This window comes from Trachinotus anak, unplaced genomic scaffold (genome assembly GCF_046630095.1).
Source record: "Trachinotus anak isolate AG129_WGS33_773 ecotype Australia unplaced genomic scaffold, CSIRO_AGI_Tana_v1 ptg000010l, whole genome shotgun sequence".
Taxonomy (NCBI): Eukaryota; Metazoa; Chordata; class Actinopteri; order Carangiformes; family Carangidae; genus Trachinotus; species Trachinotus anak.
The window spans coordinates 4,242,020-4,269,744 of NW_027273861.1; the positions used below are offsets into that span (position 1 = coordinate 4,242,020).

The 27,725-nt window shown below is 43.1% G+C and overlaps 3 protein-coding genes across 5 annotated transcripts; 1 reads left to right on the plus strand and 2 right to left on the minus strand.

The window, feature by feature from the left end:
* Positions 1-55: 55 nt before the first annotated feature.
* Positions 56-21,003, minus strand: dnm3a (dynamin 3a). 3 transcript variants are annotated; one of them, XM_071486995.1, is made up of 21 exons: positions 20,399-21,003; positions 18,154-18,227; positions 17,544-17,693; positions 17,212-17,415; positions 16,912-17,010; positions 16,076-16,236; positions 15,856-15,998; positions 15,628-15,763; positions 15,409-15,476; positions 15,174-15,312; positions 14,989-15,075; positions 14,797-14,867; positions 14,653-14,704; positions 13,540-13,566; positions 12,645-12,758; positions 7,856-7,965; positions 3,720-3,831; positions 2,892-3,053; positions 2,265-2,488; positions 1,995-2,177; positions 56-453 (listed from the first exon to the last, which is right to left on the minus strand). In XM_071486995.1, exons 1-21 carry the CDS (start codon positions 20,557-20,559, stop codon positions 420-422), a joined length of 2,511 nt encoding a protein of 836 aa, XP_071343096.1. In that variant the 5' UTR covers positions 20,560-21,003; the 3' UTR covers positions 56-419. The 3 variants fall into 3 exon arrangements, with proteins under 3 accessions (XP_071343096.1, XP_071343097.1, XP_071343098.1); XM_071486996.1 differs by having other exon boundaries at positions 1,995-2,159; positions 20,399-21,001; XM_071486997.1 differs by lacking the exon at positions 13,540-13,566 and having other exon boundaries at positions 20,399-21,002.
* Positions 21,004-21,370: 367 nt separating this feature from the next.
* On the minus strand, positions 21,371-25,566 carry mettl13 (methyltransferase 13, eEF1A lysine and N-terminal methyltransferase). Its single transcript, XM_071486998.1, has 9 exons — positions 25,305-25,566; positions 24,684-24,956; positions 24,134-24,602; positions 23,828-24,027; positions 23,531-23,720; positions 23,129-23,293; positions 22,765-22,977; positions 22,026-22,157; positions 21,371-21,814 (listed from the first exon to the last, which is right to left on the minus strand). The coding sequence occupies exons 1-9, from the start codon at positions 25,455-25,457 to the stop codon at positions 21,525-21,527; spliced, it is 2,085 nt and encodes a 694-aa protein (XP_071343099.1). The 5' UTR covers positions 25,458-25,566; the 3' UTR covers positions 21,371-21,524.
* A 110-nt stretch (positions 25,567-25,676) lies between these two features.
* On the plus strand, positions 25,677-27,399 carry itpa (inosine triphosphatase (nucleoside triphosphate pyrophosphatase)). Its single transcript, XM_071487004.1, has 8 exons — positions 25,677-25,792; positions 25,980-26,037; positions 26,117-26,181; positions 26,270-26,343; positions 26,436-26,467; positions 26,586-26,698; positions 26,785-26,861; positions 27,096-27,399. Exons 1-8 carry the CDS (start codon positions 25,730-25,732, stop codon positions 27,226-27,228), a joined length of 615 nt encoding a protein of 204 aa, XP_071343105.1. The 5' UTR covers positions 25,677-25,729; the 3' UTR covers positions 27,229-27,399.
* Positions 27,400-27,725: the final 326 nt, after the last annotated feature.

Consider the following 27,725-nt stretch of genomic DNA (forward strand, 5'->3'; position numbering starts at 1 on the left):
CTGCCATAGAAAGCAATGTTCATTTCAAGCTTTCAAACAATGAATAATCAGGATACATGTTCAAAAATAAAACACCTGTTTATTTAAAAACAGTACAAATAGTGCATGTGTATTCTCTTTTATTCGAAAAGCTCAAAAATTATTTTTTATTTACAAAAAGTTCAGGCACTTGAGAAAAGTCAGCAGACAGTCCAGCACATTCCATCATTCATGGCCAGTGATATTATGTACAAAACAGGCTCAAGACAGAGTGAATTTTGCAGACAGCAGCTCCCCAGAGGAGACAGCGAGAAGCCCGGCATAGTGCTTCAGCTGGATTACACATCACACAGGTCATGGGCGTCTCTGGGTAGTAGTCAGCTGCAGCTGGAAGGATCACTGGGGCAGATGGGTAATGGAGTTCTGAGTAGAAAGGGCTGTTATTTCACATTTGGGATAGCTGGAGGTTGCCTCCTGGAGAGAAGATCAGATCAACGATATTACAATATGGTTCAATATAATATGAAAATGTTAGCAGAATGTGCATGTACATCCCTACGAAAATGACCATACACAGCCATCTTATGTCTTTCACAAGGAGACAGGAACATCCACATTTCATTTACATGGTTTTTAGAAGGCTTTGGTCAGAAGGTGCTGTCTTTAACTGCAGCTTTCATAATAACAGACCTAATAAATCAAATGCAGAGATAATGTCTGATCCCTCATCCTCATTATTTATTAGCCTATTTATACAGTAGTTAGGTCTACTCTATCTGATAATATAGATCAGGACTTACAGACTGAAGATTTATGGTAAAAGAATTCCAGCTTTATGGCTTTATATGCCCATTTTAAATGGCCTAAATTACATTTAAAACACAGGCTTATGTCTTCACTGCAGCTGTAAGACTTGTTTGTTAAAAAAAACAAAAAAAGAAAAGAAAAAAAACTGGCCCCTTGCATAACCTACAGTAGTTGCTGACCTCTGGATCAGAGACTTGTCATGAAAGATGTGAAAACTTGCAAAAACTTTTACATGGTGTACTACATGGGTTTCAGATGAACATCGAGGAAACTGATGAATAAGGGTGAGGAAAATGTTATTAGAGATTACTACAGGATAAGTAAGAGAACACGAAAGATTGGAGAGATAGAAAGAAAACTCATCCAAATGTTGTAGCAGTGGGTTCAGAGTTGTTGCCTACTCATACATTTCAATGTGGATACATTTTTTGTACTTGGTTTTTGTGTTTGCCATTATGTCATATAGTATTTTCATGTTAAATATGTCAGGACTTCCAGAGTCAAAAGACTTTACAATGATGAAAATAAATATGAAGACAAGAAATAGACATATAGAAGTACCTTCATGCCCCATATACTGTATAGCTATAGGGGAGAGACAGAGTGGGAAAAGAAAAGAGGAATGGATGGAAAGAGTCAGGAAAGAGGGAAACTGTATGCGGGAAAGAACCTAAAGAACCATTGGAGAGCACAGAGGAAATGAGGCAGAGAGAAAAGGGAGAGAAAGGCCAGAAACAGGGGAGGAACCAGTGAAAGAGGAGAAGTGAAGAAATATACGAGAAAAAGAAGTAGGGGGAATGGGAAAAATAACGGTTATTGCATGAGGGAAACTGGGGAAGGCAATAAAACAAAATGCATTCTAAGAGAAAGAGGGAAAGGGGGGATGAAGGACAGACATAGAGAGAGAGATGAAAACTTGACAGAGCGCTCAGCCTGTTGTCTCTGGCTCCAGTAGAAAGCTGCACAGAGAGAAGTCCTGTCTACCGAGGCTGATGGGAAAGAGAATATGAGAAACACATTTTCCAGCAGACCCCCACCCAGCTCAAATAACAATTCCCTCTCCCCCTGTGCCTCTGTGGTGTAAGGTTTGATTGTGTGTGTGTGAGAGTGTGAGTGCACAAATGCCAGTGTATGTCTGAGTGACAGATTAGAGGTCATCATAATGTAACAGGTCAGATTTCAGGACCTAATTGTGTGGTTTCAGTCACCTTGGCACACTAGGAGCACGGTTCGGTTGGCCAGGGAGCTGCTGATGTCCATCAGTACTTGGGAAAGCGGTGGGTCCAGTGGGAGTGGGCACCCGAGGAACACGTGGGGCATGGCCACGTATCACTGGCTTGGAACCAGTCACTGAGTTTTTAGGGATTGTTGGACTGAGGGGAGAAGAGGACCTACAGTGACCGACATGGGGAGCACAGTTTTGTTTCCTGCATGCATCTATGCATCACTGCAGACTAACTGTATGTGCAGGTTTGTACCTGGAGGGCTGTATCCAGGAGGAGTCTACAGGTGGAGGCAGAGGGGTGGTGCAGGTAGAGGTGGAGATCTCTCCAATAACAGCGAGCGCCTCCTTCAGGGCAGCGTGTTTGTGAAGCACTTCCTCCCGGTGCTTCTGCTGCTCTGGTGACTCATCCATCAGTGCTGAGCATTCTCCCAGAGCGTAGAGCTGTGCCAGGAGCTCCGAGCTAATGAACTCCTTCACCTATGGAGAAGGATTATAAACAGCTGTGACAAGTCAAAATGTTAGACTTTGTAAAGTGATATTTTACTCTGAATTGGGATTGTGACTCTAAATTCTTGAGGGGTGTTGAAAATCATATTTTTTTTCTTTGGTCTGTCTTTTTCCTGTCACTGGAAAATGCTCAAGTAGTGTTTCAAATAAAGAGTACTTGCATGATAGACAAAGAAACAGATTCTAATGGCCAAGTTAAGACAAAGATTGATGCTAAACAAAGTCACTTCAAGAAGTTTTAGAGACAAAGACAGAGAAAGAGCAGGGCTGCTGGGCTGTGAGGGAGCTTTTGGCTGGTAACAGATAAAAATTTAAGAGGCAGACAGAAAGGGAAAACGATTAAACAGTTCAGAGTGTGGTCTGGATAGCTTACGCTGTTGATCATAAGGTGCATAATGGTCTTTGGCATTAAATCCCTGATGGTCTTATAGATGATGCCCATGTAGGAGTCAACCAGGTTACGAATGGTTTCCACCTGACGCTCCAGCTGGGGGTCGAAGAAGTTTTCAGGAGCTCCATTTCCCTGTTTATCCACCTGGGTGACAAAATAGAGTTGGGAGGAATTGCAACATACGCTGTTCAGATTGTCCCTTTGTTTTAAACAGGGGATGTATAGTGTAGTGTAATGTGCAGCAGGGACTTGCTGAGATAATGCAGCTGGTAATGTAATGCTAAGACAGACGTGTGAACCGATAAAGATCTCTTCACACAGCTGATGTGTGAAGAGATGTGTATTGCCAAATCTTGTCATCTATTCTGTACTTGTGACAAGAAGAAGCATAGAGCCACAGTTGTAGGAACACAGAGAGCAGAATAGAGGGAATAAAAAAGAGGGAGGTCAGGGGGAGTGGGTAAGAAAGAAAAGGGGGAGTGGGTGAGGGACGAGGAACTGCTGATTAGAAACAGACTAGAACACACACACATACACACAAATTGTAGTGACATCATGGGCCAAGAATGCTGCGCAGAGGAGCCAACGACAGAGCGAGATGGAAGGGGTGGGGGACTTGCTTTTTCACTTTGGCAGGGAAAGAGAAGGGGGAACATGGAGGAAGAGGGGTAAGGGGTTAGGCCAGGCTTTAAGGTTAGCAAAGGAAAAAAGTGCATATGACACAAAGGTAAGGTGCACACAGGTGCAGCCCCACACAGCTAAGGTCAGGGATGGGTTTAATTAGGTTGAAGTAGGGGTCAGAGTACTAACGGTGACTTTCTCAGGGTAGACTCCAGCACGTAGCAGAGATGCCTTCCAGCTGTCCAACTCCTCCTGAGAGTTACAGGCCAACTCCAGGCATTTGTAGTCCTTATACACGTTCCTGCAATTCATTGCAATTTTGTTAGATGACTCAAAAAAAAACTACAATTCCAGTACAACACTCCTTCTACAAAACAGAGTAATAAATCACTTTACACACCTTAAACAAATGCACCAAGTTGTGGGGAGACTGACTCATGGCTTAACTTACTTATGTGAATACAGCAGATACCAAAATCATCCAGGGGTTGTAACTCTAGCGTACGCAGTGCTGAATGATCAAGCATGATCCAAACTAGGAAGTCTGACCTTTTAGTGATGTTCTTACTGGTTTCTCTCATGAACTCAGTGTAGGTGATTCAGCCAGAGTTTTAGTCACAATGCGTGGGATCATTTCAGTGGACCAATGGTGTTTTCAGTCATTTTTAGCTGCACGCTGGCTCATCTTTCTCACCATGTTCAATTCTACTGGAGACAAAACAAGTCTCTCTGCACATTTTGGAGGAAGAGAGCAGTACTAAAAAGGTGTTTCCTGTAGAACACTGTTTAACTCAGCCACATGCTGTATCTTTCAATTTAATTATCACTTGAGAGTTGTTATTTTTAAGATGAAGCCAACTGCCTACTACGAGTTAGTGTGCAGTGTACTTAAAAGACACCAGAGCCAAAAATGTACCACGACCACACGGATGATTTTGGTGTTCGCGTTCTAATGTCTTAATACCCCCTCTTCATGCAGCTCTTGACCCACTTTGTACATGGGTCAATTGTTGATGGAACAAGGTTGCCTTCATGCACAACATATGTACCCATTAAACAATATAATAAGTTGTAGTCTTAGCTACAGTGTGATTCAATAGCCTGCAGGCAGATATAACTCATCTGGACTCCTGCACACTGCTACTAATGAGTGTAAATATCAGCCTTAAAAACTCATGTCTCTCCTCTATGCTCTCCTACAGGCTCACGATACTTTGTCTGTTTAAGATTTAAAGTATAATTTCTTGTGGTTGCAAAAGATAATAACTAAGTGTAAAGTTAAAATAAAACTTATTAACTTATTAATTACTCTAAAGCCTTCATACCCCTTTGTTTGATTTGCATGTAGAGCAATATACAAAAAAATCGTTTCTTCTTCATGTTGATAAGTTTATATGTGATTTATGATAATAGAGTCTCTTTCACTTAACAGGAGAAAAGACTAAAATTCAAACCATGTCCTAGTCACAACTATCAACAGTACCACTGTAACAGCCTGGTCTAATGTACTGTATGTGGACCTCTCCTGTCTGCATCAGTGGAACGGATGTGGATTTAGTGGCCTCATACAAGTACCTGGGTGTAACACTGGACAATAAACTGGACTGGTCCACCGATACAGAGGCCATCTAAAAGAAGGGTCAGAGCCGGCTTTACTTCCTGAGGAGGCTCAGGTCTTTTCATGTCTGCAACAAGATGCTGCAGATGTTCTATCAGTCTGTTGTGGCGAGCACCATCTTCTTTGCTGCGGTGTCCTGGGGTGCGGGCATCAAGGCAAAGGACGCCAACAGACTGAACAAACTCATCAAGAAGGCAGAGTCTGTTGTTGGCTCTAAACTTGTCACCCTGGAGGAGGTGGTGGAGGAAAGGATGCTGGCAAAACTGCTGGTAATCATGGACAATCCCTCTCACCCCCTCCACAAAACACTGGACAAGCTAAAGAGCAGCTTCAGCAACAGACTCATCCAACCCCGCTGCTCTAAGGAACGATACAGGAAATCGTTCCTACCTACTGTTATCAGACTGTACAACTCATCTACCTCTGTCAGAGCCAAGATGACACAAGATGACTTGTCACACTTTGCACTCTGAATCACCATAACACTCCACTCCAAATACTAACCGCATTGATATTATATATCATATCATACAATATTTGTATCCTTCTTTTTGCACTTTCTATTTACATATGCATATTCACAGTATATTATTAATTATGGTATTTATATCTTGACATTCTGTATTTTTATTTCTATTCTGTCTACCTCAGTATTCCATTCTATTGTATTTTTGTATTCTAATACACCAGACTGCTGTAACAACCTAATTTCCCTTCGGGGATGAATAAAGTCATCTATCTATTTAAGTGGTGCACTGGCTGACCAGTGTCCTATTCTGTCCTATCTTGTGAATGACTTGATACAGAGGTGACAAAGTGACAAAGGCCGTTGGGCTTTGTGCACACCCACATGGGTGTGGCCCATGTTCGGAATCACAGATTGAAAACAGGTGCTTGATATAAAAAAGGGTCAAACAGGTTGGGCCAGTCTCAGTTACTTACAAGTATGGTATATCATCCAAAAGAATGTGAAGAAGGAATGATTCACTCACAAATGTTAAGGACATAAAGACACATACCAGCCCTGATAACCAGGCAGATAGACACATACATGTACCTACAGACATACATGTGAAATACAAAATAAAGCCATTTCATCTATTTCTCCCAAACTGCTGTGCTTGACATGACCTCCCTCTCTGCAGCTAATCCCCACATCTCCATTATCTGTTTTCTCACTGTCATTCATTTTGTCTTTTATCTCACTTTCCTCTTCACACCGTCTTCTGCTTCTGTGCTTCAGCTGTGTAGGCAGCACAGCAAAGTAAGAGACAAGCAAAGGATTTGGAGCGGGCTGGGGCCCATCTGTTAAACATTTTTTCTTTAATCACTCAGTTGTTTCTTTCCTCCTTTTGTTGTTCCCTTCTCACATTCAGAACACATAGCAATTAACCTCAAATATGTGAAACCTTTGTGCGTGTGAGAAGAGAGACAACCGAAGTGGAGAGAGAACAGACAGACTGCAGCAACAAACAGAGAGCCGTACAGAAAGATCAAGAAATAGGCTCAAGCTCAGTTTGTGAGCTTACGGCTGGGCTAGGTTGGGCGAGGCTAATAAGTCAGGGTGTGGTGGCTAACAGACAGGGAGCCAGGCCAAAGATGACAATACTAGAGCGCTATTACACTAAGATCAGGACACTAACATTTGTAGACACCAGGAAGCACAAATTAAAATTGTTCTCTATGCAGATTTACAGTATCACTAACATTTTTTTTCTTGTCCCCTTTGCTATCTCCCCCAATCTCATGGCCAATGTGAGTTTTTTTTTTAACTCATCCTGAGAAATTTCTGCAGACCCCTGACGGCTTTAGATTTGAAGAGTTTCCTGAGGTTTTTGATTACTGTCAGACAGGGACAAAACCACTGCAATGTCTGCCACACACACACACACACACACAGACACACACATATGCAAATACAGAAAGAGAAACAGAGAGTGAGGGCGCAGGGAAAGGGGGGCTGGGGGGGCGCCATAGGACAGACTTTGACACATTCCTGGCCGATGGCTCTGATACTCTCTCCCGCTTTCTTTCTCCTCTCAACCCTTCCAGTTCTTCACTCTCCCTCCTTTTTGTGGTGAGTCGAGCAATTCTTTCCAAACAAGAGCAGCCTCATCTCTGATCCAAGCTCTCTGGCTTTGATTAGCTGCTTAATGAGCCTGCCGTCGGTATGCTGTGGTCTATACACACACACATTGGCAATGGCACATACACACATGTGCATTCACGCACATGCACGCACAAATCCAGTTTGTGTGTCTGAATGCAGCCTCGCACAGAATTATAAACAAAGCCCACATGCTCTGGTACAATCAGCCAGGCTTTGGGTCCATGCCAGCTCCTAAACACACTCTCTCTCTCTTTCTCTTATGCTTTCTCTTTCTCTCTTTGTCTTTCTTGATCTGTTTCACACACACAAACCCAGAAAACTTAAACCCTGCCCTGCCCACAACAGCCTGGCATAAACTCGGAGACAAAAAAAAAACTACACTCACTGCAGTGCCCACTGGATATCCTTTCAGTTCCGGTGGCAAAGTAGAATGGAAGAGGTCAAAGGAAGGGCAGAACACCACTCTGACATCTCCTCCCTTTCCCTAGCAGTGTCCACCCTTGTAAAATATCACTAAAAGCAGGTGACAAGAACAGAACTCCCTTCTCTGATTCACACACACTCACTCACCAAACATGCACATACACGAACACAAACCTTAACTCAGTGTTGAAGACAGCAAAGACAAATTTGCTGGACATGAAGCCCTTCTCCACTTCTCTGAGCTTTAAGTTGTCCAGAGGAAGCATATACTTCTTCTCTTTCTCCTGGAAAAGACAGAATACAGAGAGATAAAGTTTGACAGGGGTATGTGGAGTAAAATATGACATCGCAGAGAGGTAACACAGGTGTTGATGGCAAAAAACAACAGAGACTGAAAACAGTCCACTGAGGGGCTTTAGTAAAAATAGTTGCATGTCTGGAATAAGTATAATTCAGCCTTCGTTTAGAGAGGAAAGAGGGGCCGAGAGACTTGATCTGGAGAAGGAAAAGTGTCAGGCAACGGCCAGGCGAAGAGGACATGTGGAACACTGTGCTAGCGGAGCATCTGAGTTCATATCTGCCTGTCAGACTGACTCTCATTAACAAGCCTCTAACAAGTGAAAGAGAGACAATGAAAGACAGAGAGAGAAGGGGAGAGAGATGCCATAAGTCTATAGTCTGTCATCACCATGGGGACTTATGAATGACAGAGAACAGTTGGAGGAGTGGAGTGACCAGAGTGAAGAGAACCAGACAGTATGGAGGCAGGGTACAGAGAAATGAAGCAGGGAGGGAGGGAATGAGAGAAGGAGTATGAAAAAAAAAGAAGAGGGAGAGAGGCCGGGCCCACATGTGAAAGTCATTACTCAGACTCAAGCTCTAACACAACATTTCTCCTAAAGTGAAGCCCTTCCCCCCCCATCTCTATTCCCTGGCCTGCTCCCTCTTTCTAACCTTTGAGAAGGGGGCTTCAGCAAAGGTGGGTCATAGGAACCACAATGGATGAGGTAAAGAGAAGGAAAAGATGAACAAGAGAGGGGACTTCCATAGAAAAGAGAGCCAAAGAGGGTGCCCTGAAGGTCCTGGATGTTGTCTGTGTGTGAATGCACGTGTGCGCGCCTGCGTTTGAGCGTGCTGGTGGTACGTTTCCCTCTCACAGTGCTCCCCTGAACCCTACGACTCTCTTCCTTCGTTCCTCTTTCCTTTTTTCCAAAGGGGCCCACTTCCTGTAACAGAGGCTGAAAAAAAAATGACAGAACGCGATTGGCGCCCATAGAGCAACATCTGGGATCGCTTTAGACGGAGGGGGAGGAGACTGGAGAGAGTATAGGGTGCTCTGATGGGGTAGAAATAGAAAGTAGAGATGAGGAAGAGAGGAAGAGGAGGGATAGAGGTGGATAGAGGGATAGAGGGAGGTGAATTTTGCTGGAGCAGATGAGAAAGGTTTGAGGAACATAGAGAGCAGGAGAGAGTGTGTAGGAGAAGTGGGGAGAAACTGCAGACCACTCCAAAGTTGATTCCCCATGGGTCCCATCAACCCATATATGGCTGCTAAGTTCCTCCCTAAATCGCTCTCCTACTCTCACTCCCCTTATTTCCTTATGCCTTCCCCAAGTGAACAGGCAGATCCCTAGCTGAATGAGTGAATGTGCCACGTCAAGACTGGATACTACACCAGGACACAGCCCTGCGGACGCCTGACTCAAGATCCATGAACATCTCCAAAGGAGGGACACCTATAGGAGTGGATGTCTGATGAGCATGTGAGACCCCTCACCCTGCGACACAGCACTGAGACAGGATAAGAAAGAAGAGAATAACAGAGGAAACCTTTTGCTGACTCCCCTCCGCCAAGGGCAGGACTGTTAGCAAACAACCAGAGATGGCAAAGGCGAGTCCGAAGAGAAAGTGAGAAAAGGTCCTGCTCCGTCATCCCAGTGTTCAGACTACCTGTTCAGGATCATACTGGTGTACAGTAGTCTGCACATTGGTTAGACTGTGCAAGGAAGGGCTTCCACAGCAAGACTCAGGACAACATCAAAACCTGCATGTATTCTATGCTCAGGCAAATATAGGGTCTTCTATTCTCTGATGTTTCTTGCTTGCAGATGTGCAATTATCACCAGCTTTTGTCTCTTCAAACACAGTGATCATCTCTATACTAAGTCGTGCATTGTGTCATCCATTTTGTAGCAGCTTGACTTAAGTGTCTTTTTTAATGGCGGGTGATACATGTGTTACAGGCAGAGAAGTTTATATACAGCACATTGAAGCAAGAGAAGCGACTTGTGACTGACTGCTGTTTTACTAATATTTAAGTCAGAAAAGCTACAAATGAGCTGACTAACTGAGCTTCTTTACACATATTCACTACATAGAAGCTCTACACTAACTGACTTTTTTTTCAATACAGCGTCCCTCACACATGGAGCGTTTCTGCATCTGTATTTGTGTATGATACCTTTTGTGTTCACAGACATCACGGCACTGCTTTGTATATATATGTGTGTGTGTATGTGTGTGTGTGTGTGTGTGTGTGTGTGTGTGTGTCATATTCCCACTGGCGTCAGGGTGGTTGTGAAGTATCATACATCAGAGATGTGGTGTCTTAAGTTCTGTCTCCTCTTCCTATAGACTAATGGATTTGAGTTATGGAACAGGCCTCACACACACACACACACACACACACACACACACACACACACGCACACACGCGCACACGCGCACACGCACGCACAGAGGGGAGCTTGTAGATTAAGTGTATAGGCATGAACCGTCTGTTTTTCTTCAGGCTGCCTGGTGGAGCCCTGGCAGTCAAGGGGTGAAGGAATGTATGTCTGTTCAGTGTGCTGTGGAGATTAAACTCTGAATTATTATGCTGCACTCTCAATACGAGGTCAGTGCAGGATACCAATGTTGCAGCACACAGAAATAAGATTTCCCCCACAGCTTTAAAGATGTGAAAAAGTTGGAGTTTAGGAAGCAATCCACACAAGGATGGAGAGAGATGGAGGGGGGGGGGGGGGGGGGGGGGGGGGGGGGGGGGGCTGTGGAGGAGTTGAGAGGAGAGAGGGGGAGTCAAAGGGGGAGGTCGGCAATGTAGAAACAGCCATGTGGGATTTCTCTGGGCAGATCTTGGAAGCTGGTGTTTGGACAAAGCTTCAGATTTTCCAGCCAGGAATGTGCACAGTCCCAGGGAGACTGCCAACCACAGAAAGGGGGAGAGAGAGAGAGAAAGAGGGGGAGACAGAGAGAGAGAGAGAGAAAAGAAAGAAACAGACAGAGAAAGGAAGAGAAAAGGAGGAGAAAAAGGCAACAGAGGTAAAGAAAGAGAAAATAAAGGGGAGGAGGGCCGCAGTCGAAGAAAAAAGAAATGTCTGTGGAGGTCGTGTGGGCGGGGAGAGAGAGAGCGGGAACTGCAAGAGAGAAGAAGCAGAAGCTTGGCCTGTGTGACTCTGCGTGTGTGTGTGTGTTTGCACGAACACAGATGCATGTGGAAAGGCAGTAGATCTGATCTTCTGTGATAATATGGGTGACTGACAATGCACTCAGGCCTTCCAAACACATAAACAGCTGATTAATCGTCCAAGATAGTGTGGAGGTTGAGGGACCATAAATGACAAGTCTTGCTGAACCAAAATTAACTGAGAAGACTTAGATTTTCAGACTAGCCTTCATCCTTGTAGTGAGACATACAGTGTATGTCTCATCGTGAGCCACAGACCGCCAAAGTTTGTTGCTCTAATGTGGTTACCAGAAATTTGCTTGCCTTGTCTTTGTATTATTTGTCACAGATGTGCTAAGTCTGTGTGTTGATTTGTAAATGCTTAGTAAGTGGATGACAGTGCGAGGAAACCTATAACACTGTGAGTGAATAATATGCATGTCAGGGGCTGTGTCTGGGAACACTGTGTTTAAGCAATCCAGTGTTTATCTGAAAAGTGACCATGTGTCTGTCTGAGTGAGTGTATATTTTTCTCCACTATTTGCACGGCAGTTTGTTTACATCAGAGTCTGCATGTGTACTGTATACTGTATATACAAGCCTGTCCTCTGTGTGTGTTGGTGCATGCATGTGTGCGCCTCAGTTTGGCTTGGGGCAGCTCCAGCTGTGTCAGAGTGAGCCGCTCCAAATGCCTGAACTCCCAGAAGAGGAAGAAAAGGGGGAGTAAGGGGAAGAGTGGGACGAATGGGGAGGGGTCGTCAGAGGAATGAATGGGGGAAATGGAGGGGCTCAGTTGCAAGTCCAGGTGGCAGAAGAGAATCACAAAGAAAAAAGAGAAACAGGGTTAAAGATGCTCTTTTGGTTACCACAATACGGCCTTCAAGCCATTTCAGTGTGTGTTACCAAGAACAATAACTTATTTGTAAAAGCATTCTACAAACTGTTTTTACCAACCACTCAGTTTTGTCTATCAAACAATACACAACTTCAACTTCATCTGTCTGCTGTGCTCTCATCCAGATGTGAATGTTTACAGGTTTTTGTTTGTTTCCATATACAAATGCTGTGACATGCTCTCCTCTTCTGGTCTCACTTCCTCTACTGTGCCCTTCCCTCTCCCCATGACATCAGTTGTGACAGGATAAGACTGTTGTGGTGTGTCTGCCTGTCTACACTTGCTGTGCAGACCTTCTGCTCCTGTACAGCAGGCACAGACAGGCAGACAGATGGCAGCCCCACTGACATCAGAACCGAGGGCCACTTCTACTTCCTTCAACAAAACTGCATGGGCTTCACTGAAACTGATAACAATATCAACAGATGAAAGATTTTCCTCTCTACTTAATTATGTGTAAGCCCCATAATTAACATGCTGTTCCATGCTCAAATATGTGTTAATAAACTTGTGAACACACATGCGTACCGCTGTGTTTTGATTTTCTTATTCAGGACATAAAAATGTCAGTCTACATTATAGCTCATCTTGGTGTAATCTATTGATAAAAAGAAAGGCCTCACCTCATCATCCTTGAACCATGACAGGCTCTCTGCAGTGAGAATAAACCAGAACTCCTTGGCTCCACCTTTCATGATGCCGATGTTGTTGACGGTCAGCCAGCCCTTGCGTATGACCTGCACAACAGCCAAGGGTTTGGAGCTCAGATGACAGGACTGACAGCATCATCACAGTGGCATTGAGAAGACAGGTTTATGGTAAGTTAGACAGCAAGTGTAATTCCTATGAAAGTGTGTAAAGCTGGTCACACAATGAGTGACTTTGCAGCTGAAAATAAGAATAAAAGTCAGAAACAATTAACACTGGAGAAAAAAAACAAGATTTTTGCAGGTTAGACATTTGTGAAATATATGACATTGATTAGGCAGCCATGGGGCAATCACCAAAACTGACCACCAGTGGACATAATTGGTCAAAAAGGGGAAGACTGGATAGAGGTAAAGGAAAACACAGATAGCATGGCAACAAAAGTAACCAAACACATTTAGAGATGAGAATGGGATGGATCAAACTGGAAGAACGACGTGTGATGAATAATAGAATAGGAGGTATGAGACAAAATAAAGATGAGAGGAAAAGAAATGACACACATCCTGCCGACAAAGAAAATATTAACAACTGCACATATTCATGTAGCAGAGAAACTGCAGAAGGTAAAGGTTATTAGGCTGAGGCATATCAGAGAATACTGCAAACTGTAACTGAGAGGAAGAGACATTGTGTGTATCAGTTGCAGATGGTGAAAGACAGGATTAATAAAGCTACAACAAGCCAGAGTGCATGTTTGCTGCCATCAGTAGCATGCCAGTCCACAACCCTGGAGCTTTACTCCTGCCCACACATAACTCCAGTGGAGGCAGCAGTGAGTGAGTAGACTGAAAATGATTGGTCCCCTACTATTAGACTTGAGGGAGGAGCCACACCCTGGAGAAAAACAGGAGATGAAGGAGTGCAATTAAAAACCTACATATAATATAGGTTTTCTAGTGATGACACTGACATTACTACCGAACCAACAAGTGAAATTGTGTACATATACAACTCTTTTTTAATTTTTAATTTTCTAAAGCTGTGATTAAATTTTACTGCTGTTCTACTAATATAATCATCGTACACCAAGGTTACTGACTAAACACAATCATACTGGGCTTGTGCTTTTAATTATCCCTGCCTTCAAATGTGTCACAAAAATATTATGCTACACATTAATCTTATTGGAATGAGACACCAAAAAAAGACTAGTTTTTGCTTGACTGCATTCCTGTGAAAAGCCAAGATCAACTCTGGTTGCATGATTGGACCCAAGAACCCCCTCAGTAAAATATGAACAACACGAAATCTCCCATTTATCTGCAACTATGATACTGATTAATACTGATTAATGCATAACACATGGGTCAGTGACGTCGCTGAAAAAAAAAAAAAATCAAATATAAAGTGAATGGGAAAGGTTTAGTTCACGCCCATGCACATTCAAGTTTTGTACTGCACAGAGCCACTGGCAGCAAAATACCATTTTTGAGTGTTTAGGCTTGCATATATCATTATCTAAGGGGAGCACACTGTCATGCACATGTATGCATGTTTGTTTTCCGTAAAAGTGTCAAAAACGATTCTGAAAAAGAGGCAGGTTAGAGAAAACTAAAAGTGTATAGTCAGCCCTACTTTTTGGCCTGAGGGCGAGGCTGCTAAAATAAGCATGTTTATGAGGTGAGATTTTGGGATATTATTATCACACTACTGCAGATCAAAAGTCACTTCAATACATCCTCTAGGGATCATGAATGTTTTTACTCAATTTCATGGCAAATCATAATGTAGTTGTCAAAATCTTTCACTGGAATGATCGACCAATGGATCGAACCAGCTGATCAGCAGATCAGCAGAGTGTCACATTCCCCATCGTTAACATGGTCCAAAATACTGTGAAGAAGCAATTTTCCTTCTGTGTGCTCCAGTATTAACTTGTGATATCAATTTAAATGAATACAGTGCTATTAAAAGTCTCACCTGGTTTCCTGTCTTCCCTGTCTTATTGCTTTGGTTGTAAGTCTGTTGGGCACTGAGAGGGAGGAAGAGTACATTTATTGACTCTGTTAGTTTGTTACAACATATTACAATATATTTATAGTTAAAAATGATGAGGTTACTCACTTAGTGAAACCAATGAAGTCTTCATGTTTGGTATTTATGTAGGCAAGCTGAATGTCAATGAGCAACAAGACCTGTACAGAGGAGACACACATTAATACCTAAAGAATCAGAACTTCACAAAACAAAATAATTTGGAGATAAGAGTTATGTGAAAGTGATTTGTGAATGAAATGTGCAATGTTTGTGAATGACCTGATCTCTGCATTTACACTCTTGTTCATGGATTTCAGTGGTTACAAGTCTCTCTGTCTCATCTCGCAGTTTGGGAAAGGAACTGAGCTATAGAGAGAAAACAGGCCTGGAGACTGTTTAAAGAATGTTCTGACATCTTGAAATGTACAAATACACAAATACATGACACACACATGCTTTTATACCTTACTGATACACTGGTACACAGTGGTGATTAGTTCTTGACTGACCATGTCAATAAATTTAATACATGGCCCCTTTAACCGTGATATTTGTTTCTTCACTATGGCTTCGAAGGCCATGTCAGGAGTGAACAGACCTGTCCTATAACAAAACAAAAGGTAGATTGGCTGCAGTGGACAAAAAATAATAAATGATGTGAAAGCATTTGACAGTTATGCTCAGAACGCTGTACTATACCTGACACCATGGATGTTTCTGATGGCATAGTTTATCTCCCGCCGCATCTTCCTCTCATCAGACTCAATCTGAAGAAAAATGCAGGACGTTGTCAGTCAGAGTTGAGCACTACTTGGCTGAGGAGCATTTTACAGTTTAGCAGTCATTCATTCACATACAGTATTCATCTGCAACAAACGTCATCATACAAAAATCATGCACAGAATCACACACACACACCTTGACCAGTTCATAAGGGAATTGCTCATGGAAGATTCGGTTGATCCTGGCACCTCCTGACAGATTAGCAGTGTCTACTTTGTCGCCTGAGCCCTCGATTAGTTTCTCAAAGTCAACAGCCAAGCGCTGAGCTAACCTGGAGGACAGAAACAGACAGACACTGACAAACAAATAATTTAAAAGAGAACAAAAGGACACATACACAGAGTGAGTGACTGACTGACTGACTGTAGCAATGTCTTGGTCCTGCGTGCAGGGTCATCAGGACTATACTGTCTGTACTCCTCAGCCTCTTTGTTCAAAGCCAGGAACTGGCTCTGCAGATGACTCCGGAATGCTGGCAAAGTCTCCCGGATGTGGTTTGTCAGTTGCTGCAAACAAACATTATCAGTAGCAATACATACAGACAATGTATTTACTCCTCTGTGTAGGTGTGTGCAATTTGAACCTGGTTGAGTATTCTTTGTAAATATGGGGTGCCCATGCTTTCAGCCATGTGTTTATAGGCCGGATGGGACAGGAAGAACTTCTTCTCTGCAAGCAGGGCTGCCTTAATATCCTTTTTCCCATCAATGTCCTTCTGACTGCGATTCACTACCCCTATGTAACCTGGAGAGGATGAGATGGGAAAGGAAATGAACAGCATGAACTCATTGTGAGGAAGACGATGTGCAACAAGAAAAGGAGCAATCAAGGACTCTGATGTAAGATAGACTCAACTTGCATTTTCTGACATGTGCTTGGGAACTCTTCCCAGACTGCCATTTGTTCCATTACGACTAAAGCATACACACAGGAAATGAGTGTGTTTGTACAACAGCAGAGTATGTGGTAAAACGCAGGCCAAATCCCCTATTTAGTATAGTAATAGATGTAATAGTACCAGGCCCCATATCTAATGCTTCAGCTCTATGCTGCTACAAGGGCAGTTCTTTCAGTGGGCTTCCATGGCTAATGCATTAGTACTGTAAGAGAAGCATGAAGGAGCCAGCACCTGGTGGTGCTTCACCCAGTCTGTACACTGCTCCAGGAACTTGCTGCCTCCTTGCCTTTTACCCTGCCTCTCTCTCACTCATTCACATACTCAATGGCACAACTATGGTGTCATATAAAGTGCACGGCCATCTTAGTGCTTGGCTGAGACTGAGATTCTGCCTGGTGATAATAGACACAATCATAATACTAATCCTGTCCAAAGAGCCTCCCAGTGTGGTTAGATTACAGCTAGATGGCTCAACACAGTGAGCACACATGCACATACACACTCATTTACAAACAACACACCTCTGCGCAGAGGAAGCAACCTGTTCTCTAGTATTTCCCGGGCATCCGTTCCTTCATCCATCAGGTCCAGCTTAGTGATTACACCAATTGTGCGCTGGCCTAAAAGGGGACATGAGAAACACAGTTTTATAGTCTCCCAATGTGATTTCAAATCTGTGGGAGTATCAACAATATATAACAAGCCTGGCAACTTTTAAATAAAAACATTTAGATGTAAAAATAAATTGAAAATAAATTCACATAAGGACACTTGTTTAGCTCTACATTGACAGGACACACACACACAGACACAAGTATTACCCTGTGGGTCAACATCTTTGGCCAGTTTGAGTGCATCAGAGTTGGCCAGGTCAGTGTTGGCTGGTGTGACAGCTAGGATGAGACAGTTTTCTTTACAGATGAACTGCATGATCATGTCTCGTATCTGGTACTCTATGTCTGCTGGCTGGTCTCCCACAGGCACCTTGGTGATGCCGGGAAGGTCCACGAGGGTCAGGTTTAGCACTGAGAACACACGTGTGCACATGCAGAAGAGTGCAAAAATAAACATACAGGTCATAGACATGTCAGAAAAATAGACAATATATATGGACGGGTATGTGGAACACACACACACATACACACTGTGTTACCATGTGGAGAATGAATCCGTAGGTTGATGGGGACAGGAGAGATGGCTTTATTAGATCCTGTGAGTCTGCATGTCTCTGTCTCTATCTCCTTGCGGATTTCATCAAAGTCTGTGAACTTCTTTCCCTTAAGGTGGAGAAATTCACCGTACTCTGGAATGACACACAGAAGAAGCCTCTGTTGAATAACAGTTCATTTATCAATTTATTTATTTTGTTGGGTGTGTACAATGCATAAAAATGGTAGCTGCTTTTTTTAAACCTTTGGTGGGTCAAGCCATAAGAACCCAGTATAATACATTAAGATATTAAAATGTTATTTGTTTCTTTGAATTTTACTGTTCTAGCAAGTTTCCAAAGGCCATTTGAGAGAGTTGTTGAGATCATGCAAATGCTGTACATCCTGCTACTTTGCCTCTCTGGAGCAGAGGTTAGAGGGCCACAAACACAGAGCACAATCATACTGTTCTGTACATGAGATGACAATTCAAGTACTGTCTCACCAGTCAGGCTTAGTCATTGTGAAATATCATACTGCCATCTGGTGGCAGCTTTAAATAACACAGAGTGACATCACATTGACTAAAAGAGTGAATATAAGTGTTTTACCAACCCGTTGTCGCACTAAGCAGTTGGAGGATTAAAGGTCTGCGAGTGACAATTCCTGAGCCGCGTGGAAGGAAGTCTCTGTTGGAGAAGAAAGACCAAACTGACGAAGGACACACACAGTCTCACACACTCACAGGCAAACTGCCACTGGTATTTAATATTGGTCCATACTATACTCTTGACCTGACACTTTAACCTCACATTCACCATTTTAAATATTTAACATATTGTACATGCACAGATAATGTTCTATCAGACACTGGTATAATAAAGCATCACAAGAACTAGGAGTCACCTGTACATTAGTTTAAGTTTATTTGCTAAAGTATCTAAAATAACTTCAACTTGACCCGGAAGATTGAGAAATGTTTTGGCATATGATCAGCGTTGTCAGATATAAAAAGACTAAAAGCTGAACTGTTGTTAATTTATGTTAACCATAAATTAACAGAATGCAGTGGGTAAAAATGATCCTCCTCTTTCCTATCAAAATCAGATTCAGGAAGTTTGTTTTACTACATCCTGTCCCACATCAAACATCTGGCATAGTCCTCCACAAAAGGGGTGTCATAACACAGTCATGGCTGAGACAAAGAACTGAAGTACGTGATAAAATAGCAATACACGCTCAGGAAACCGAGCATTAACGGCCATCTGCAGTTACTGGAAGTGCTTCCCATTAAGGCCTGGATGGCTGGGGACAACACATAGGTCTCCTTCATCTCACAGAGCTTCACTGTCTCATCTATTGTTGTAGGAAACTAAGAAACTACTGACTTACTCACCAGCATTTTTTCTGACAAGATGGAAATTACTTTCTCCTTATTACACACCAAACTGTCTCACTTGCATTTAAACTTTACCCAAACAACACTGTTATTCATGAGTGGGCTGCATTATTTTTAGGACTGTGAAATCTGTTAAAGGTCAGAATAAGGTGTGACTCAACAAAGCTCTGTTCAGCTCAGTTTTCATTTCATTTCATTACTTTTCAAGAGCCATGTTAATCTCAAGCACTTCATAAATGCCTACAAAGCTTATCTATGAGATAAGCTGTTGTTCTGGCTACTGTCATACAGACATTGCCACCTTTGGCATCCACCACTTCAGACAAACAAATATAGCCATGTTATTGGTGCTGGGTGCAGACCATGATATATAATGTATGATCACACTGTGATTTCAACATTGCATTACAGCTGGTTAAAGCAGTTGCCTGAAGTCCTGGTTTCAGTTCAATGGCACACAGATTTTTGTGTATTGTGCATGTCCCACCCCCTAAATCACAGTTGCCATGACTTTACTTTTAGCATTACAATCAAAGAGCAGTATATCAGAATCAGAATCAGAATCAGAATCAGAATCAGTTTTATTGCCAAGTATGTTTTCACATACAAGGAATTTTTTCTGGTGATTGGTGCAATTGATCAGCAACAGTGGGGCTCTCTAGCCTTGTTGATGAGGCTAATAGCAGATGGGAAGAAGCTATTATATAACAAAGAGTCCTGACCTACAGACATCAAGAATTAATTTTTTTACTGATATTAATTAATGTATTTTTATGTATTTTATTAGAATTAGCTTTAACTATTCAATTTATGTCATGGACTTTTGGTACTACTCTAAAATAGTACTGCCATTCAAGTCATTCAGTCATTTAAGATGATTTATTAGTTGCAACCATAGACATAAAGGCATATGTAGTCTATAGCTGTAACTAGTGGGTCTTATTACAAAGAAATAATTTGTAGTTGGAACTAACAGCTTTATTAATGATTAGCAAATAATTTACCAATGCATTAAGATAATCTATATGCCACTAACAAGAACAACCTTTGGGTTGCCAGGTTGTGAAAATAGTTTTTTAATATTTGTACTTTGTAATAATGCAGTAATAAATATTGGTAATCCATTAATAAAAACTGATGGCTTCCTTGCGTTTTAATAGTTATCAGATCTGTTAAACAAGTAGTTAGTTAATGTATTTTGGTCCAGGACATGTAACAGTCAAAAGGATGAAGCACAATTTGAATAACCAAGTCATTCTAATTAATGGCTTTAAGGTGATATAAAGCATCGATGAATGATGAATAAAGGTATTAGTAATAATTTAAAGGGAGCTCAGAAAGTAGTAGCTGTTTAATATCTAAATCTTATCCACCTACAGTAAGCACAGTAAAAAGAAACCATGTAAGCTGAAGATGCCCCTTGCTGTACAGTTCATTCAGAGTTCACTGTGGGTGGCTTACCTGCCCACAAAGTTTTCTAGGACGGAGCTCTTTCCTGCGCTCTGGCCGCCCACCACGACGATCTGCGGCAGGTGGAGGCTGCTGCTCTGCCCCACGCTGCCCAGGGCATCTTGAAGGCGGTTGACCAGCGGGATCAGATCCTCCATCCCGCGGTTGCCCATCGCAACGAAGCAGCTCCTTTAAGTCCTGTTTTACTGCTTGTCTAGGCTATACCACTCGATAGAGTAGCCAACATAGTTGATGGTTACTTACATTTATGCCATTTCCATTAAATGTACAAAACCTACAAATAATACTCTTCTTGAAGGTCTGCAGCAACGTTTAAGGTCCACAACCGCAGCAGCCGTTAGTACGTTACCGTTAGTGCTTCTGGTAACGACGATAGAGCCCAAGTTTGTACTCCCAGTCCTCAAGTCTCCGAAAACAGCTCCCTATGGACATTTGTGGTTTTCTAAAACTCCAAAAGGTCGTCGTGTGTTGTTTCCCTTTAACTGTGGATACATTTGAGAAGCTATCTGTGCTGAGCTCGGTCCATGGACAGAAAGGAAAAGTCTACTTTGACAGCTAACGGAATCAAGTTTTGTGCGCATGCGCGGTCATCAGCAACTTTAACTCGGCAACCCCCTATGCAGGAGACAGACAAACTTCATAGCCAATAATGAAAGTACCCTGATTTATCAGACACCGGGCAAGCACTCACTCCTCTAAGCTATTTAAAATCCCACACATCCAGTGTGGGCTGGGCTCCTGCAGCCTTATAAACACTGCAACTAGAACCAGGGTGTACGATTCATCTACTGTAAATAACACTGCTGCATTCTTCGGCAATGAGGGAGTGATTGAGCACCATGTCATACAGTGGAAGCTACAAGCAAGTGAAAGAGAAACTTAGGGCTACATTTAATGACGAAATAATAATAATAATAATAATAATAATAATAATAATAATAATAATAACTCCACATTAAGATGTAAAGATAAAATACTTGTGTTTACTTGTGATTGCATGTTGTACATCATATTACTTTTCATTTACATGGCACGGAATGGCAAAGTCAAAGAAATTATTAACATATTTCATTATCTTCACCATATTGTCTCAAATAGTCTTGACACATAGCAGACTTTACTCTGCTTTCAGGTCTTTTAACAGCTCTACAATGTCTATATGTGGACTGCGGCTGGTTCCAGTCCTGTTAGAGCCCAGTGTGCTCTGCAGATTTTTGGCTGCTTGGTTCAGAGTTCCAGGGGTCCAGGCATCCGGGGTCTTGTGTTCTCCACGAGAGCACAGAAGGACTTCATTGACCTCCCCATCAATCTTTCGAGAGAGGATGCTGGGGAACACGGCGCTCACTCGCTGCAGCACGCTTTTTCTCAAGACCGAGTCACGGCACACAAGGTTCAGTATGAATATACCTGATTTAGTGGCAGGGAGAGATAAAAATTGAGACACAATTAAATATAGACAAAACACACAACAATGCTAAGGTATTTCTAACATAAAAGAAAATCTTTTATTTAATTTATCAACAAGCATTGCTTCATATTTTATACCAATACATTAATTGTCATGATTTCATAGAAAACCTGGCAGATCCAGACAAAGAAATGATTGATGAGACTGTACCTCTGGGGGTGAACAGGCTGCAGACTTTCTTCAGGATGGAGGTTTCTACAAAGGCAGCAGGGGGACAGCTCATACCCACAGTGCTATCTTTGTTGTCTACGTCAAACATGACGACATCAAACAAACAACCACCTACAAACAAAAAAAGACAAAGTCACTTCGTGGTGATGTCAAAGGCCCCCTCCCCGGAAAATCTGGTTTTTAACCTTGTTAACATGGTGGGGTTTTTTTTAATAATACAAGACATAACAGAGTGAAACAAGCTCAGTATTTCCACCTTCGAACTGCAGTGTACAGATTCAGACAGCCAGGGTTTCATATGCCACAATTCTAAGAACCTATCCAGTCAATGAACGATCTACTGGTCAACTGATATGTCTTCTCATCACAGACTTTGGTGGTGGACTCCTCATCTGAGTCTGGTTCTGATGGAGGCTCAAACATATGTGGCTGAGTCTCTCCAGTATTTCCTCCAACACTAACCATCTTGATACACTACCTAACGCAAGCAGCAGGGGTGGGCTGCTCCAGAATTTCTCAATGACGACGTGTAGATGTTCCAGCCCCCTTTCAAAGTATTTTCTTTTTTACTTTTTATGTGGGAAAACCATGTGGAACAAAATATCAGTCATAGCAGGGTATTTTTACATAGTTTAAAATGTGTCTGGAGGGGAGCTTATATATTCACTGGTGTAGCTTTACTTTACACTGCCCTCTCTTTGACTCCTCCTTCACTCACCTTGCTTCTCCAGGGCACAGATGCGTTCAAGGCCATCTCCAAGAGTGACAGTCAAACGATCATCTGGTCTGAATCCGAACCATTCCTTTGCCACCTCCAGCACCACAGGATCTAGTTCCACAACCTCGACAGTAACATTGGGCACAAAGTCTCGTAGAAACTGAGGGAGGCCTCCTCCACCGAGTCCCACCAGGAGCACTGACAGTGGGACGTCTACGAAGGGAGATAGAAGGGATTGAAAAGTCACAGGTGAAGCTCAATCAGAGACAGAGACGATGAAAAGTTGTGGCTGTTTAGTCCTCTGCTGTTTTTCCCTCCTCCTCTACCAAATTGACTTGACTGTGCAAAATGGGTGTGAACTGACCTTTGCTCTCTGGCGCACCCACCCCAAGCATGGCAAGACCAGCCACCATGACTTCATGGTGAGCGCAGCAGAGGAAGCCACTGTCCACTGACAGAGAGGTCGAGGATGTTGTTGGTGGAGCTGCTGGCTTGGCCTTCTTTTTGTTCTTCTTCCTGTGACTTGAGGCTGCAGGGACACAGACAATCATTTATTTTAACCATTTACATCCTAAATAAAACCACTACAGTATGTCTTCTTTGTTGGTGTCTTTTATGGGACTGTCCTATCTCCATTCACTTATATCCTGGTACTGACTGTTGTTAGTTTATTGTTGGTAATGCTTAATTGGTTAATCAATTGTAGATCATGCCAAAAAATATGTTATAATAAACCGAAAGAGAGGAGGAAGGAACCAGAACTGACTTGTGTTTGAGGAGACAAGGTGGCTCTCTGATTGGACAAGGGCAGCATTAGACAGGAAAACGAGTCTGCGATACAGTTCTCCGTCTTCTCCTCTGACATTCTCCACACAGTACTCTCCACTCAGCTCACTCACACCCCTGCTGACCTCCTCTCGCCAACCCAGGTCGCCTCCTACTGACAGAAATGGCACCTGAGTGGGGACAGAGAGCTTAATGTCAAACACTGATGCTCTTATTCAGGTGAAATGGTTTATGGTATAAAAGAGCATTTTTAAAAGGAATATGCATGTGGGTTTACCTGGTGGTTGGCTGGCATACCCCGTGGAGCCAGGTCCATCACCATTGGTGAGAGCTCTGATTGGACAGCTTGCATGTCTGTGTACTCCTGATTCCTGTGCATTGCCACAATAATCAGGCGTCGGAAGTTAGCACTGGCTGCCAGCTGCCTACGCCCCTCTGAGGAGCTGTAGAGCCAAGCTGTCTCGCTGCCTTGAGGCACTGACAGAGGGAATCAGACAACAAAAATCATCAGAGAAGAACAGACTACAACTAGTGTGACCTACAAAGGAAGGAAGGACATTGATGAGGTAACAGGAGAGCTCACCAATAAATATAGCAAAGTGGTTTGATCTTGGCACCTTGGCTCCTGGGGAACAATCTTGCACTGTGAGCGTGTATCTGGGAAGGCCAGTCTTGGTGTGGCAGAGCGTGAGCGACAGGTTCGAGCTGGCGTCCGTGCCTGTGTGGAGCTTCTTTCTCAAGACAGAGTAGGCCTGATGCTCCCTCACAGCCGACAACAACTCTGACACCTGTGTGAGACGCACTGGGGCTCCATCCTCCCCGAGACACATCTCCAGAATAGGTGTGGGCATAGGCTGACGAAACTTGGTGCAGACCAGAACAAAGACAGGTAGAGCAAAGGAGTCCTCTTCTTTTCCACTTTGCTCCTGCAGACAGTGGAGCCTCACCGCCCACCCCAGCTGTACAAAGTGCTCCACAGCCAATTTGATCACACTCTCCTGGGCCAGTGTCACACAGACATACCGGCCCCCGACACTTAGCACACGGCCCACCTGCAGACACAAGTAAACTGCTGTAAGGAGAAAGCAAATATGTACGCTGATGATACAGATCCTGGCTAATTGGTTTATCACCTCAGTGAGCATGTTCCTGGCCAGAGCTCCCTCCTCTTCAGATGCCATGGCATCCAGCGTGCCTTTGTCCAGAGCAGCCTGGTAGCTGGCATCCTCATATGGAGTTTGCGTAGCATCCACCTGCTGGAAGGTCAGGCCTGGCCGGCGCTCAGCGTTTCGCTGATTCATATGGCTCACCACTGTCTCGCTGATGTCAATATTAGTCAGATGTTTGTAGCCAACATCATACAGCTGTTCACTCAGCTCAGAGTTCCCACAACCGACCACCAGCACCTGAATGATGAGCAATTTTTGATACTTAAAGTACATTTATGTCAATACCCTGTAGTTTTACAGAAACGAGCCTACATAACATTTTCTTGTAATAGTGTTTTTGCATTGTCATATTACTACTATTACTTAAATAAAGTATCTGAATATTTCTCCCACCACTGGTCATCGGTACACATCAGACAGGAAGCGCAATAACTGGACAAGCCAAAAAGAATTCACTGTACTGTTCCTGCACATACACGTTAGCAGCAACTGAGTGACAATAGTAATGTGCCACTTCTATCTAACTATCCAACCAGGTGTCCAGTGTCTCGCTGCACCTTTACCTCTCCTGCTCAACATCTTTACCTGATCTTGCACTTTGATGTATTTATGCAGGACGCCGCAGAGTTTGTTGTAGTCTCCGTACCACTCGAAAGCCTTCTCCCCGCGCTTCTTAAAAAACCTCTCCCAGTACTCTGCAGAGCTGAACTCCTCCGCAGTGCGCGGCAAAAGACTCATTGTCGACTGAAGCTGGTAAAATAAGCCAAAGCGTTTCGGTTTACGGTGTCACAACCTGTTTACGGCCATTTCTCCACATGGCACTGTCTGTTCAACCCGGATGATATTGTTGGCAGTACCGCTCGCTGATTGGTGGAATTTTTTAATAGGCGTAGCTTTGGAGATACACACTGGCCGCTGATTCGCTGAGGTTCTCAGAGCCGATTTTATTGGCCGCCGCATAGCCGGAAGTGTTGTGTCCGGCATCGTTAGTCGTCCGGGTGTCGTTCGTCATGGCTGTGCCGGCTGGAAGGTCTGTGGTGTTCGTGACTGGAAACGCGAAAAAACTCGAAGAGGTCAGAGTCAAACATTCAGTTTCAGGCGGGTTAATTTAACACTCAGGTGCTCTTCCACACTTTTCTCGCTAAATATAGACAGCGAACAAGAGCTGTAATCTAATCCACAACTCTCATGTTTCACTCGTCAAAAATAAATCCAGCAAGATTCATGCTTTTCTCCGTTTTTTCCCTCTCCCTCCTTCAGGTCATTCAGATCCTGGGAGACAAGTTTCCCTACAAACTAGTGTCGAAAAAAATTGACTGTAAGTATCCAAAGAGAAACCACTAGTAAAGCAGAGATCTTAATGTAATCATTGCTCATGTAACTGTTTCCTCATCCAGTGCCTGAGTACCAGGGAGAGCCAGATGAGATTTCCATTCAGAAGTGTAAAGAGGCTGCACAACAGGTGCAGTAACTGTACTGTAATACAAGTAACTATCCTGTATGTACATCTCTTATAACTGACACTGATGTATTGTTGGTTTGTTTTTCAGATTGATGGGCCAGTCATAGTGGAGGACACCTGTCTGTGTTTCAAGGCTTTAGGAGGCTTGCCGGGTCCTTACATGTTAGTATAATATCTTTTTCAGCTATTGACCCGTTTTATCAGTATTGGTGCCAGTGAGCTGTAATAATTATAACTAAACTCTGTTTGTGTAGAAAATGGTTCCTGGATAAACTCAAGCCAGAAGGTAAGTATGGTAGTAAATGAGACACTGTTGAGAAATTATAACAGAGGTCTTTAGAGCTGGATAGAGAAGTAGAGTGAGCTGTCCAGCATCTCTAATCTTGTTAATTGTTTTGTTTTAGGCTTGTATAAACTCCTGGCTGGGTTTGAAGATAAATCAGCCTGGGCTCTCTGCACTTTTGCCTTTAGTGCTGGGAAAGATGAACCAGTACAGCTCTTCAGAGGGAAAACAGAGGTCAGGATCTGTCTCTCTCACTGTGTGTCTGTGTCTGCCTTTGTGTGTTTCATTTTCTATGAACTCTTTTCTCTTGGTGTTTTCAGGGGCGCATTGTGGAACCCCGGGGACCGCGAGACTTTGGATGGGATCCTTGTTTCCAGCCAGAGGGATATGACAAAACGTAAGCAAGGGCTGTGCTTGAAATTCCCAGTTCATACCACCAGGGGGAGCCAGAGGTTAACACACATGTCTGTGAGCAAATAGATTGAAGTGCAGTTCAACAAGATTCACCAAAATACATGATTGTGATGATCTCTTTTACCTTATGCTGGTTAACTGTCAACATTATTTCACATTTGTGCTGAAGATAAAACCTACTTATACTCACTATTAATGTCCTCCCTGTCATCTGCAGCTATGCCGAACTGCCCAAAGAAGTGAAGAATTCAATCTCTCACCGCTACCGGGCACTGGCCGCCATGTCTGAGCACTTCTCTCAAACCAACAATACCTCACCACAGAGCAAGAAGAAGAAGCAGGAGGATTAAGTTGTCATTTTAGGCCAGCTTCAAATTCTGTATCAAACCTCAAATCATCAGATTTGACAATGCAGAGGATGCTCCTTGGTATTAAGACATTTTCTTGTTGTTGGACCGAGCAGTATTGCAGATACATAATGTTGTCCCTTATTTTTAATAAACCTTGTGTTAATTTCTAAATTTCCAATTTCTGTTTTACTTTCACATCTATTCTGACTGCAGATTTGTATTTTTATTAGTTAGATCAATTTGAAATACCTTCCAGATAAAAGGACAATATAACAGAAACTGTTGCAAGCCTTTTCCTATTGTATCCATAGTGGATACTCAGAGACAACCTTCTGACCTTCTGAGTTCTTCCTGGCCAAGATTGGCTCCTGGACTTGGTAAGCAGTGGGTTGTTCAGGCTGGAGTCTAAAGAGAGAGAGGGGGTGGGGTGGGGGGGGTGGGGGGGTGGAGGGTGGATGTGGATGTGGATGTGGATGTGAGAGGAGAGGGGTCTCTAA

What these genes read in the sequence shown, in the direction of transcription:
- dnm3a (XM_071486995.1), bottom strand. Translation starts at nt 20,559, where the DNA reads ATGGGCAACCGCGGGATGGAGGATCTGATCCCGCTGGTCAACCGCCTT. An exon ending in ACGGATTCATTCTCCACATG is followed by an intron (nt 17,416 to 17,543) that starts GTAACACAGTGT and finishes GTGTGTTCTCAG; the next exon opens with TGCTAAACCTGACCCTCGTG. An exon ending in GACTTCATTGGTTTCACTAA is followed by an intron (nt 14,705 to 14,796) that starts GTGAGTAACCTC and finishes CCTCCCTCTCAG; the next exon opens with TGCCCAACAGACTTACAACC.
- mettl13 (XM_071486998.1), bottom strand. Translation starts at nt 25,457, where the DNA reads ATGAGTCTTTTGCCGCGCACTGCGGAGGAGTTCAGCTCTGCAGAGTAC. An exon ending in ACATCAAAGTGCAAGATCAG is followed by an intron (nt 24,957 to 25,304) that starts GTAAAGATGTTG and finishes CTCATCATTCAG; the next exon opens with GTGCTGGTGGTCGGTTGTGG. An exon ending in GGGTGCGCCAGAGAGCAAAG is followed by an intron (nt 22,978 to 23,128) that starts GTCAGTTCACAC and finishes CTCCCTTCGTAG; the next exon opens with ACGTCCCACTGTCAGTGCTC.
- itpa (XM_071487004.1), top strand. Translation starts at nt 25,730, where the DNA reads ATGGCTGTGCCGGCTGGAAGGTCTGTGGTGTTCGTGACTGGAAACGCG. An exon ending in ACGCGAAAAAACTCGAAGAG is followed by an intron (nt 25,793 to 25,979) that starts GTCAGAGTCAAA and finishes TCCCTCCTTCAG; the next exon opens with GTCATTCAGATCCTGGGAGA. An exon ending in AGTGTCGAAAAAAATTGACT is followed by an intron (nt 26,038 to 26,116) that starts GTAAGTATCCAA and finishes TTCCTCATCCAG; the next exon opens with TGCCTGAGTACCAGGGAGAG.